Source organism: Eriocheir sinensis, chromosome 36 (assembly GCF_024679095.1).
Source record: "Eriocheir sinensis breed Jianghai 21 chromosome 36, ASM2467909v1, whole genome shotgun sequence".
NCBI lineage: Eukaryota > Metazoa > Arthropoda > Malacostraca > Decapoda > Varunidae > Eriocheir > Eriocheir sinensis.
The window spans coordinates 5,479,898-5,492,918 of record NC_066544.1 but is presented as its reverse complement, the minus strand read 5'-3'; the positions used below and the strand labels follow the sequence as shown (position 1 = coordinate 5,492,918).

The 13,021-nt window shown below is 43.5% G+C and overlaps 1 protein-coding gene across 2 annotated transcripts; it reads right to left on the bottom strand.

Moving 5' to 3' along the window:
* Nucleotides 1-1,821: 1,821 nt before the first annotated feature.
* Nucleotides 1,822-12,258, bottom strand: LOC127007649 (uncharacterized). 2 transcript variants are annotated; one of them, XM_050878845.1, is made up of 6 exons: nucleotides 12,155-12,258; nucleotides 10,282-10,425; nucleotides 8,503-8,623; nucleotides 7,834-8,127; nucleotides 7,236-7,385; nucleotides 1,822-3,043 (listed from the first exon to the last, which is right to left on the bottom strand). In XM_050878845.1, the coding sequence occupies exons 2-6, from the start codon at nucleotides 10,423-10,425 to the stop codon at nucleotides 2,874-2,876; spliced, it is 879 nt and encodes a 292-aa protein (XP_050734802.1). In that variant the 5' UTR covers nucleotides 12,155-12,258; the 3' UTR covers nucleotides 1,822-2,873. The 2 variants fall into 2 exon arrangements, with proteins under 2 accessions (XP_050734802.1, XP_050734801.1); XM_050878844.1 differs by having other exon boundaries at nucleotides 10,282-10,428; nucleotides 12,155-12,248.
* Between the last annotated feature and the right edge of the window lie 763 nt (nucleotides 12,259-13,021).

Sequence of the window (13,021 nt, the reverse complement as noted above, 5' to 3'; positions counted from 1 at the left end):
TCACCCTGCCTGGTCAAACTCTTTCGCCTCTGCCTGTCAACATCTACCTTTCCTTCTTGCTGGAAGTATGCCTTCACACAGCCTGTACCTAAGAAGGGTGACCGCTCCAATCCTCAAACTACCGTCCTATTGCTTTACTTTCTTGTCTATCTAAAGCTTTTGAATCAATCCTTAACCGTAAGATTCAAAAGCACCTTTCCACTTCTGACCTTCTATCTGATCGCCAGTATGGGTTCCGCAAGGGCGTTCTACTGGTGATCTCCTAGCCTTCTTAACTGACTCTTGGTCATCCTCTCTTAGCCGTTTCGGTGAAACTTTTGCTATTGCGCTGGACATATCAAAAGCTTTTGATAGGGTCTGGCACAAATCTTGCTTTCTAAACTACCCTCCTACGGTTTCTATCCTTCTCTCTGTACCTTTATCTCCAGTTTCCTTTCTGACCGTTCTATTTCTGCCGTGGTAGACGGTCACTGTTCTTCCCTAAATCTATTGACAGTGGTGTCCCACAGGGTTCTGTCCTATCTCACTCTTTTCTGTTGTTCATTGATGATCTTCTTTCCAAAACGAACTGTCCTATCCATTCCTACGCCGATGATTCCACTCTGCATTATTCAACTTCTTTTAATAGAAGACCCACCCTTCAGGAACTTAACGACTCAAGGCTGGAGGCTGCAGAACGCTTAGCCTCAGACCTTACTATTATTTCCGATTGGGGCAAGAAGAACCTGGTGTCCTTCAACGCCTCAAAAACACAGTTTCTCCACCTATCCACTCGACAAAATCTTCCAAACAACTATCCCTATTCTTTGACAACACCCAGCTATCACCTTCCTCAACACTAAACATCCTCGGTCTATCCTTAACTCAAAATCTCAACTGGAAACTTCATATCTCATCTCTTACTAAATCAGCTTCCTCGAGGCTGGGCGTTCTGTACCGTCTCCGCCAGTTCTTCTCCCCTGCACAGTTGCTGTCCATATACAGGGGCCTTGTCCGCCCTCGTATGGAGTATGCATCTCATGTGTGGGCTCCACTCACACAGCTCTTCTGGACAGAGTGGGCAAAGGCTCTTCGTCTCATCAGCTCTCCTCCTCATACTGATAGTCTTCTACCTCTTAAATTCCGCCGCAATGTTGCCTCTCTTTCTATCTTCTATCGATATTTCCACGCTGACTGCTCTTCTGAACTTGCTAACTGCATGCCTCCCCCCTCCCGCCCGCTGCACTCGACTTTCTACTCATGCTCATCCCTATACTGTCCAAACCCCTTATGCAAGAGTTAACCAGCATCTTCACTCTTTCATCCCTCACGCTGGTAAACTCTGGAACAATCTTCCTTCATCTGTATTTCCTCCTGCCTACGACTTGAACTCTTTCAAGAGGAGGGTATCAGGACACCTCTCCTCCCGAAACTGACTTATCTTTCGGCCACCTCTTTGGATTCTTTTTAGGAGCAGCGAGTAGCGGGCTTTTTTTTTTATTAATGTTTAATTTTTTGTGCCCTTGAGCTGTCTCCTTTGCTGTAAAAAAAAAAAAAAAAAAAAAAAAGTAGTAGTAGTGGCAGTAGTAGTAGTAGTAGTAGTAGTAGTAGTAGTAGTAGTAGTGGTAGTAATAGTAGTGCTAGTAATAGTAGTAGAAGTAGTAGAATTGTTGGTAGTAGTAATAGTAGTAGTTGTAGTAGTAGTAGTAGCAGCAGTAGTGGTAGTAGTAGTAGTAGTAGTGATGGTAGGTGCAGCAGCAGCATAAGTAGTGGTATAAGTGGTTACAGTAATAATCCTGAAGTATTAATAGCAGGAGCAGAAAAAATAAAATTACCAAGGCAGTAGTGTCAAAGCATGATTAATATTCATGATAAACACAAACAATATCAAAAACAAACACCACACACAAACAAACAAACTAGTCACAATACAAGGCGATAAACACTCTTCAGGGAGGCAGGGAGAGCAAGCCCGCGTCCTGCCGTCAGCGCCTCCGTCTCGACAGGTAAATAATGACAAAGCGGCAGGTGAGCACAGGTGTAAATGGCAAAGGTGTCAGGTGCTCCCGGATCACCTGGTGCTAATGAGTGCCAGGGCGCCGCGAGCCGATGACGTAGTGGCCCTCGCTCCGCCAGAGGTCAAGGGTCACGCTCCCCTCGAGGCATCGCTGACCCCCCCCTCTCACCCCCCCTCTTCCCCAGGTCACGTGTTTCCAAGTGGTCAGGTCCCCTTTAAGTGACACCTGGATGACGTCATTGGCAGGTGTGTGTGTGTGTGTGTGTGTGTGTGTGTGTGTGTGTGTGTGTGTGTGTGTGTGTGTGTGTGTGTGTGTGTGTGTGTGTGTGTGTGTGTGTGTGTGTGTGTGTGTGTGTGTGTGTGTGTGTGTGTGTGTGTGTGTGTGTGTATAGTGTACAATTCTACCTTTGTATTATATTACAGTGGTACCCCAATGCGTTACCGGTGCCCCAGAGCCATTGGTGGAACATTTGAGTGCAAGAGTTAACCCACAGAACAAAAAATAAATAAACAAAAACAACAAACAAACATACACACACAAAAAAAAGAAACGCGTAACACAGTATTTTATAAACCTCACTAATCTACTAAACCATCTGCTTCCTGTTGTGACTTGCAGCGATAGTTAAGATCTATTCAACACTGGATTAGGTCTATACAGCGTTGGGTTATATAGGTCTATAGGCTACAGTGTTGTTTTAAGTCTATACAGCGTTGGTTTAGGTCTATACAGCGTTGGGTTAGGTCTATAGGCTACAGTGTTGTTTTAAGTCTATACAGCGTTGGTTTAGGTCTATACAGCTTTGAGTTAGGGCTATTCAAGCGTCGTGTTGCGGTGTTTTCCCCTGCGTTGCGTCCTCCACTCCGTCCGTCCTCCTCAGACCTTCAACGAGCGGCAGTTCCGGCACGCGCACTCCACCACATTCCTGAAGGTCTTCTCGAACTGGAAGCCGTCGTCGCACACCAGAGGGATGCGGAGGCTTTCCAGTCGGGAGGGTTGGCAGCTCTTGCAGTCGTAGCCTTGACCCCACATGTTGTTTTTCCGCGCTGAAAGATTAAACAAGGTCAAGAAATTAGGCTCCAGAGAATAAGTGGAAAGGTTATATCGATTTCAGTCCGGAGCAGAAGGAGGGAGAGGAGGAGAAGGAGGAGCAGGTAAGAGGAAGAGAGAAAGATTAGGCTAACGTGATCGTACATGCTCTCCCCGCTGGAAGGTCAAACAAGGTCAATAAACTAGGCTCCAGAGAGTATGAGGAAAGGTTAGGTATATCTTTCATTAGTTCTTGTAAAAATAAGGGGAAGATTAACTTAACGTGACCCGACATGATATCTTCCCGTGCTGAAATGTCAAACAGGGTCAAGAAACCAGATTCCAGAAAGTAAGAGGAAAGATTAGGTATATCAGTTTCATTAGTTCATGGAAAAAAAGGGGGAAAGATTATTCTAACGTGACCCTACGTGTTATCATTCTATGCTGAGATGTCAAACAGGGTCAAGAAATCAGACACCAAAGAGTAAGAGGAAAGAGTATATCAATTTCATTAGTAGTGTACATGGAAAAAAATGAAAGGATTAGCCTAACATGACCCTACATGATCTCTTCCTGCGCTGAAAGGTCAAACAGGGTCAAGAAATTAGGCTCCAGAGAGTATGAGGAAAGAGTATATCAGTTTCATTAGTACAAAAGTTTAAGTACTAGCCTAACGTGAGGTGAGTAAGGTAAAGTTTACGACATCGTAGAACCAACGCTTTATTAAGACGAAACGAATAATGATAAACGATTGGGGTCGCAGTTTCATAAAATCTACTTTCTTTCCCCCTAACGACGCACTGACTCGAGTACATCCTAGTAGAGTAATCAATTAGACACACGCGACGGAGCTGTAGGACTTATGGCTAGCTTTTTTTTTCCTTTTTATTATAAGAGTGCGCCTGTCCACGCCGTCCCTCACACATCACACATAAACCGAACCAGAAGGAGGAAGAGGAAGAGGAGGAGGAAAAGAAGAAGAGGGAGAAGAATTAAGAAGAAGAAGAAGAAGAAGAAGAAGAAGAAGAAGAATGAAAAAGAAAAGAAAAAGAAAAAAAAGAAGAAAAAAATAGAGAAAAAGAAGAGAAAGATGAAGAGCAGTAGGAGGAGAAAGCCATCCCTTACTACTACAACAACAACAACAACAACAACAACAACAACAACAACAACAACAACAACAACGAAGGCTTCATAACGCCACCACTTCCCCTCCGCCCCCCACCATACCACACCCCCTACACACCTTAAGAACAACACCAACACCAATGCAAACCTAATTAATGAAGCAGGTGAACCCCAGGCACACAAAGCAATAAGTCAAAATCAGTCTCAGAACCCACGCACGGATAGGGTGTGCTTGTAACCCAAACACCCCAAGATGTACGTAAGAAGGACAGAGTGTTGCGTCGCTGTACTTGATATCGCTACCAGACTAACGAACTACGACTACGACTATCGCTATTCTAGACACGCGCCAATATATAAGCCGGTGTGTTTTTTATCGATATTAAGCATGCGCCAATAACACAAAGAGAGGGAAGGGAACAGAAACAGGAGAGGAAAGGGAAAAAGGAAAGGGAGGGAAAAGACCACGAGAAGGAAGGGAAGGCGGAAGGAAAGGGAAGAAGGAAAGGGAGGGAAAAGAGCACGAGAAAGAAGGGAAGAGAAGAGAAGCAGGAGAGGGAAGGGAAAGAAAAAGGAAGAGGATATAAGCAAGGAGGGAGGGGGAAAAAAAGCAGGAGAGAGAAGGGAACAGAAGTAGATGAGGGAAGGAAAGCAGAATGAAGAGAAAGGGAAGACGGAAGGGGGTAAGGGAGAACACGGTGTAATTGATACCGTTACGAGAGACACGGCTATCGAACGCTCCTGTAAAACTAGAGAAGGAGTGTAGTACGTAAGATTTTCGTAAGATTGTCAGGAGTCGGAAAAGAAGCTAAGGAAGGAAGAGGAGGAATGGAGTTGGTGAAAAAGGGGAAAAAAAAGAGTTGGGTTATGTTTTGTTTTTATGTGGACAGCCAGGTGCTCTTGAAATTAACTGGTGACTAAACTAATTTTAAAAAGGTGAACAATTAGTGATGCTCTCTAGCGTGGGTTTACATACTTGGGGCGCATGATTAAAGAGACTAAGAACGACTGCGTGAGACAAGAAGACGCTTAAAGAAGAAGTGTTCCGAGAAGGGTAATGAGAGAGAGAGAGAGAGAGAGAGAGAGAGAGAGAGAGAGAGAGAGAGAGAGAGAGAGAGAGAGAGAGAGAGAGAGAGAGAGAGAAAAATCGACAGGTGTTCCGCGTAAGGTGAGGAGGCCTTGACTTTGCAGTTCACGAGTCAGGATAAGGGAAGGGAAGAGGAGGAGGAGGAGGAGGAGGAGAAGAGAGAGGAGTGGGGAAGGAAGGGAAGGAAGGGGAGAGTTACGGAGAGGAAGATGGGAGAAGGGGGAAAAGGATTGAAAAGGGGAAGGGGAAGAGGGAAGGTGGGGAGAAGGGGGAAGGGAGGGGGGGAAAGGCATAGGAGAGGCTTCAATACCAGGAATGAGTCACAAAAGGTCAAATGCCGGGGGGGGGGAGAAGAGGGGAGGAATAAGAGGAGGAAGAGGGAAGGGAAGGAGGAAGGAAAGGAACAGATGCAGGAGAGGAGAGGGAGGAAGGAAAGGGAGGGAAAAGAGCACCAGAAGAAAGGGAAGGAGGAAGGAAGGGAAGAGAAGAGAAGCAGGAGAGGGAAGGGAAAGAAAAAGGAAGATGATAGATGAGAGAAGGGAAAATTAGGAAGAAGAGAAAGGAAAGACGAAAGGGGGTAAGGGAAAATAGATAAAGAAACAGAAAAGATAGAAGGGAAAGGTTAGGGTGGAAGGGAGAGAGAAAGAGGAAGAGAGGAAGAGAAGGAAGGAAGGAAGGAAGGGAACGGAAGCATGGAAGGGAAGAGCAGAGGGAAGGAAGGGAAAGAGGGAACAGAAAAAAAACAGAAAGGGAAGGGTAGGGAGAGAGAGGAGGAGGAGAGGAAGGGAATAAAGGAAGGAAGGGAACAGAAGCAGTAGAGGGAAGGGAAGGAAAAAGGAAGAGAGAGAGGAAGGCAAGAGGTCAGAGCAGGATTCCAAGAAACACTGGCTAACCCGTATTATGGAAACTTTTATTTAAGTCTGACGTCATTCCACTCGCCCGTGTGTGTCCGTCTTTCCGCCACACAGGCACGTGCCACACACACACACACACACACACACACACACACACACACACACACACACACACACACACACACACACACACGTGCCCCGAGAGTGTTGTCAGACTTCGTAACAAAATATATCGAAATTCTTGAAAATGTCCTCGTTGGCGTTTGTTTTGGTGTTGTTTTTTTGTTTGCTTGTTCTGTTTTGTTGTTGTTGTTGTTTATGTTGCGTGTAAAAGAAGCCCAAGCTGAAGGTTAAGAGAAAGAAAATAAAAACGAGTATATAAGTCTCTTCTTGGTTTTGTCTTTCCGGCATAACACAAGGAAGGAAGCCACAGAAGAGAGAGAGAGAGAGAGAGAGAGAGAGAGAGAGAGAGAGAGAGAGAGAGAGAGAGAGAGGGGGGGTGGTATTAGGTGAGGAACAAACACAAGAGAAAAAGAATTATTAGTGTGTTTGTTGACTGGCGAAGATACGTAAAAAAAATAATGATAAATATAAAAATGATATAGGTGAGGAACAAGCACAGATAAAAAGAAAAAAAGAATTAGAGGCGTTGACTTACTAACGAAGGTACGAGGAAAAAAACATAAAAAACGGAATGCTGAGAAACACAGAGAATATAGTAAAAAGTGAAAAGCAAACAAAGTGGAAAGGAATTAAGAGTTTTGTTTACTGACTGACTAAGGTTTGGAAAAAAAAATAGAAAGTAGAATAATGAAAAAAAAAGAAACAGATGAGAAGCAAACAGAAAGTGGAGGGAAATTAAGAGTTTTGTTTACTTACTGAGGTTTGGAAAAATATAGAAAGTAGAATAATGGAAAAAAGTATTGATGAGAAGCAAAACAAAATGAAAAAGAATTAATGGGTGTTTACTTATTGACGAATCTGAGGTTTGTTTATTGTATCTTTTTAGTTTCCTGGTGCTGTTTCCACATGTATCCTTAGTTGTATAATCACACTCTGTACTGCCTGGGGGTTGGGATGGCATGCTCCTCCCTTCTCCTTTGTTGTTTACTTGCAACAGTAAAATATCAATCAATTACTTACTGACGAAGGTGCGGGTGGGGCAGAAGCCGAGGCAGTACCGGATGGGAGAGGCGACGGGGTGTCTGTTGGCGCAGTGACCGTGGTTGTAGGTGCTCATGAAGAACATCCCGATGGTGGCGTGGTTGTCCGTCACCATCACACTGCACTCGCCTGGGACACACACACACACACACACACACACACACACACACACACACACACAAGGATATATTTGTTTTATTATGTAGGAAAGTGTATCATATATGTAGTATCTTCAAATTATTAGCTCTTTTTTCTTTTTATACATTCACATTTATTTATTTACTGATTGATTGATTAATATAAGAACATAAGAACACGGGGAGACTGCAGGAAGTTTGCTTATTTTTCTATTTTAATTATGTATTTATTATTTTATTTATCAAGTTATTCAGTCATATATTTAACTAACTATCTATTTAATCGTTTTGTTTTTGTTTTTGTGTTGTTTTTTGTTTCTTCTCTAATATAGATTAAACGTTATTTACGGTGTTTTGTTAATGTTCTGCTAGTCCCAATTATTTTTATTTATTTTCCTTTGTATTAAAAAGCGTATCTAACTAAATCTAAGTAAACTCACCTTTCTTGGGTCCACTCTCCTCTTCCTCCTCTTCCTCCTCTTCCTCTGTCTCATTTTCACTCTCTGGCTTGGTTTCGATTTCTCTCCTTTCCGTCTCGTCATTTTCTTCCCTTTGTGTGTCTTCCTTCCTCTCCGGCTTCTCTGTCACGTGTTCGCGCTCTTCCTCTTCTCTGGCGTGTTCCTCCTGTTCCTCCTTTTCTGTCATGTCTTCTTCTCTCGTGTTCTCTCTGTCTTCTTTGCTTCGCTCCTCTCTTTCACTTCGCCCTCTCCTCGTCACAGCGCCGTCCTCAGTGCCTGTGTAAAATATATTGGTTACTCTTAAAATCTACTACTTTCTTATATACAAACGCCACTCGACTTTAAAGGGTAACTAATGTGTTATTTCATCCCCCCCCTCCCAGGTAACTTATGTGTTCGAATGGTCAGCGAAATTAAATAAGGGATGTCAAACTTTTCCATGATATTTGTAAGACTTCACTGAGAGAGAGAGAGAGAGAGAGAGAGAGAGAGAGAGAGAGAGAGAGAGAGAGAGAGAGAGAGGAATGTAGTATATATGGAGGTATAGTAGATGAGCAAACGCAGATGAAAAAGAACTACAGGTGTACTTATTTACTGACGAAGGTATGGTATGGGAGAGAGTCCCAAACAGCGCATAGTTCATCTTTTTACCCTGTGTGCGGGGCGGGGGCAGCCACGGCGCCTGCTGGGGGCCTGAGGGTGTGAGCAGCGCCAGGATAGCGTCAACCTTCTCCTCGAGGCTGGACACGCTGGCGTTAACTTGCTGGGCAGACTGTTGTGGGGCAGGGAGGAAAGAACGGGTATGAGTTAGGTAAGAGAAGAGACAATGCTTCCACTAACAAAGACTATGGTACGAGAGTAATGTGAGCAAAGATAAAAAAGAATTCATAATAAGTAGACATACGTAATATTACGTAATACATAATAAATTGACAAAAAATACATTCTCATGTCACATTGCGTTTATTTGCTGTGTTGACTGTGGGGAAAAGGAAAGGAAGGGATGCGTTAGCTATTTGTGGGACAATGCTTAGATAACGGAGAAGGTATGGTGGGAAAGTAACGTGAAAAAATTAAAAGAATTAACAAAATGAAAATAAAGGCAAAAATAAGTCATCATATTGCGTTCGCTTGCTGGCCGACTGTTGAAGGAAGGAAGAGGGGCGAGTTAGCTTCGGGGGGACATTTTTTTCTACGAACGGAGAAAGAATAGGATTGAGAGTAGCGTCAAAAATACACAAAAAGATGAAAAGAGTATATGAAATGAAAATAAGTGTAAAAAAATAAAGCTTTAATGATAAGTGGAGGTATATTTTCTTCTTTTCTTTATACCTTTCTTTCTTTTTTTTTTTTTTTGGTACTTCGTTGGGGATATACTACAATGGAGGAAGGCGGTGCATGCCGCGCAACCCCCCAGATGGCTGGTAGAGAGATGCCCAATTCTTTCAAGGAGGAGGCCCAATGACGGGGCTGAGGGTGTCGGAAAGAGCCCACCTTTCCACCCCCATGGTAACTGATAGGTCTTGAACCCACGCACCAGCAACCCGCCGAAGCGCAAGGCAGAGGCTCTACCACGGTACCACGGGAGCCCCAATACCTTTAACCTTATTTTCTTTTTTGTTAACCTTGCAAGTGAACCAGTGTCGCTGTTGCTGCTTACTATAAGTACTGCCGACGATGCTGATGAGGCAAGTACTAACGCCACGGTGAGAGCTCTCACCCTTCTGAAAGTGCACTTCAGCAGCACTTGGCGGGCTTTTCTTTTCTATTTTAGGATCCTGCCATGTCACCATTTTGTGTAAAGATGAATGTTAAATCAAACGAGAGCTGTTCCTTTACAAATATTCATATAATATATGTTTGGAACTCTACCATTGTTGTCACTTTGTGGAAAGAAGACAGATGAAGCCAAACAAGTGATAGTGTATACAAACTTCGTTGAAACAACATGCCCAAAGGGTGGCAAAAGAGAGAGAGAGATTATATGAGGTTGACTGGAACTTCTTGGAAGTTCCAAAATTGTGGAATCCAATCCATAAGCAACTATATGAATGAGGGGTATTTTTCTGTATATAGCTAATGGACTAAGTGGAACCTTTGATAAATATATAATCTACAAAAATAAGAAGGTTTGACTGAAGTCCTAATTCACATTAGCATATTTTACATCGATTTACGTATATTTTAGTAGATTTATGTTTTTAGTTAAATTTTATTGAAAGAATGTTCAGGGGTATTAGCCAGTGAACCAATGTTTTCTACAGTACTTTATAGTATGTGACTACAGCTCTACTGTACATTATATACAATTATTGTCATAAAACAAACCAACAAACTACCTCACTATAAATAAGCAGGGCATCAAGCAGCTGAGCAAGCTCCCGTTGTAGCTACAGGGCAAGTTGAGGGGTCCTAGGTGACTCAAATGACCTTGACTGTGGCGTTGGTGAGTCGCTCCTTGTCCACCGGCGTGAGGGTGCAGGAGAAGGAGCTCCATGCACCCGCCTGCGCCGCCACGCACGCCAGCACCACCGCCGCCATACACGCCCTGCTAGCCATGTCTGCGCCCTGCATCTGCCGTGCCCAGCAGCCACGAGAAGAAAGTGTTAGAGTCATATTCTCAAACATTTCGAGATTTACCCACCCACATTTTTTTAAAGACTGGTACAGTTATGGGTATTTCCAAAGTTGGGCACGATAACAGAAAACCTTATTCCCGATAACCGATAACTGATAATGGAAAACCTTATCGGTGATAACCGATATTCGTTATCTGGAGACACAAATATAGGCGATAACCGATAACCGATACCCGATATAAATCCACAATTCCGATACTAGCTAGCGATAAGTCCGATAGGCGAAAACGATACTACATTGATATTTCAAATAAAAAACATAGATGAATTCAAATTTTCATTATCTGTATTTTAGAAAACTTACAAAACCTGAAAACCACACGTTAACACGTACCTATGGTCGGTAATATTTGGCGTCCCCACCAGCAAAGCTGGCGCTTTTGTTTACAAACACTGGTCTCTCTTGAACTGTGCATGCTCAGACCAGCAAGCGTAGACCTGTACAATTCCACAAAGCTTTTTAACCGTAATTAAGAGTTGCTGGAAGGCTGAATCATATAATTATTATACAGTACCACTACCACCATCCTCGCTGTTTCTAGAACGACACTCTGTACGAGTTGTATTTATATGTATAGAGTGTCGTTCTAGAAACAGCGAGGATGGTGGTACTTTTTGTCTGATTCAGCCTTCCAGCAACTCTTAATGTGTTAAAAAGCTTTGTGAGACTGTACAAGGCTACGCTTACTGGTCTGAACATGCACAGTTCACGAGAGACCAGTGTTTGTAAGCAAAAGCGCCAGCTTTTGACGATAGGACACCAAATAACACAATACCATTTTGGGGGCAAAGTTAAATGATTTTTCTCTTTGATATATTGATTTTTGAGTCTAACATAAAAAAAATAACCTTGTGTTTTAATGTTGATGATCTAAGTATGATATCTCTTCACCGAAGATATTTCATACCCCGAAAATTTTTCATATAACACCAGGCGACCGGGCCACGCATGCGCAGTAGGGAAGAGGGAACGTTTTTTATTCTGAGAGGCGGAAAAAAGTAGCGATTATCGTTAGTTTGGTTACAAAAGTAACGAAGATACCGATATATATTTAAATAAGTAGCGGATGGCCGATAACCCGATTTTGTTATCAGCGATAAAGTATCGCGATAACTTATCGCGATAACGCCCAGCTATGGGTATTTTCATGGGTAGTTTTGCAAGCCTAATAATAGTTTGACAAGGCCATGAATGTGAAAAACACTCATGACAACCCGACTAATCTCTTTTGTGGCGTTGGGAAATATATGTTGAGAGCCGAAAGTTTTCTGAAATACGGTTAACAAAGACTCCATTCAGCTTCTCTTGCAAGATGCGCTTTACTGCTTCCTGCGTTATATATTTGTTGGGTGGGGGACTTTTAATCCTCTCCAATAATTCCTCTGCAAGTCTTTTTATTGCAAGATGCGTTTCACTATAATTTTTCCACTAAACTCAGGACACTGATTTTGGACTCTCAATCTTCTTTAATAACTAATCTATTAACTAAGATACACTTAAACATACCAATTTGTGAACATGAAACAGAATATCTACATAAACTACAAGCAAGTATTTACGTGATATTGACATTACGGTAATCAGATCATTGAAAATTTTAGATAACATTGAAATCCCCCTCTTGGATAACCTCTCGAACAGTCAGTCGGCCTCCAGCACTCACTTTGTTTACTGTGTCACCTCAAGGTCCCAGCACGATCCAAGAGTCTCGTCAGGCAGGCAGTCGCGTCTCGTCACCTACTGACCGCACCCCACGGCTTCAGGCGGTAATAAGTAGCAGGTCCGGTCCCCCTCACCTCCCCTGCCCCGTCCTTACTCCTTACCACGAGGAGAGAGCGAGAGAGAGAGAGAGAGAGAGAGGGTGGGTGGGGGGAGGAAAACAAGGGAGCAAGTGAGCCAACTGGGAGGCACGTGTTTCAGGTTCCCACACGTGACTCACCAGCTTACCTAATCCTCTTCTTCCTGAATAAAATTAATAGGATTAATAGTGTGTGTGTGTGTGTGTGTGTGTGTGTGTGTGTGTGTGTGTGTGTGTGTACCAGCTTAGCCTGCCTTTTTTTCCATTCCCACCATAGATAGTTGCAAATAGGAGGAAGAGGAGAGAAAGAGGAGGAGGAGGAGGAGGAGGAGGAAGAGGGAGCGGAAAAGGAATAGGTTGCCCTCTGTCACTCACGGCCGGCCTTGTGTGTGTGTGTGTGTGTGTGTGATTTTTTTTATTAATATGGTCAATTTGTGAATACGTAAGTTTCCCATTGTTTATGGAGCACGGCTTTGGTCTAACTAACTATTGGGGAACACACGCCCAGGGCGCGTCGTTCCATTCACTCGCCGCCTATAATCCCGATGGCCCTTCCAAGCAAGCTCCCACGCAGCTGCCCTATCCGTCCCAAATTCTTCCCGGTAGGATCGGTCGGCTTGCCCCAGTCATGAGCTGCATGGGCGTTCCAGTGGTCTCCTCCACTCAGGGTTGTCTCGACCAGAAACAACCCTGTGAGCAGGATAGATGTCCGGGAGGCGTACCATATGCCCA

What these genes read in the sequence shown, in the direction of transcription:
- LOC127007649 (XM_050878845.1), bottom strand. Translation starts at nt 10,425, where the DNA reads ATGCAGGGCGCAGACATGGCTAGCAGGGCGTGTATGGCGGCGGTGGTG. An exon ending in GCCCCCGCCCCGCACACAGG is followed by an intron (nt 8,128 to 8,502) that starts GTAAAAAGATGA and finishes TATTTTACACAG; the next exon opens with GCACTGAGGACGGCGCTGTG. An exon ending in CCCCACCCGCACCTTCGTCA is followed by an intron (nt 3,044 to 7,235) that starts GTAAGTAATTGA and finishes TTAATCTTTCAG; the next exon opens with CGCGGAAAAACAACATGTGG.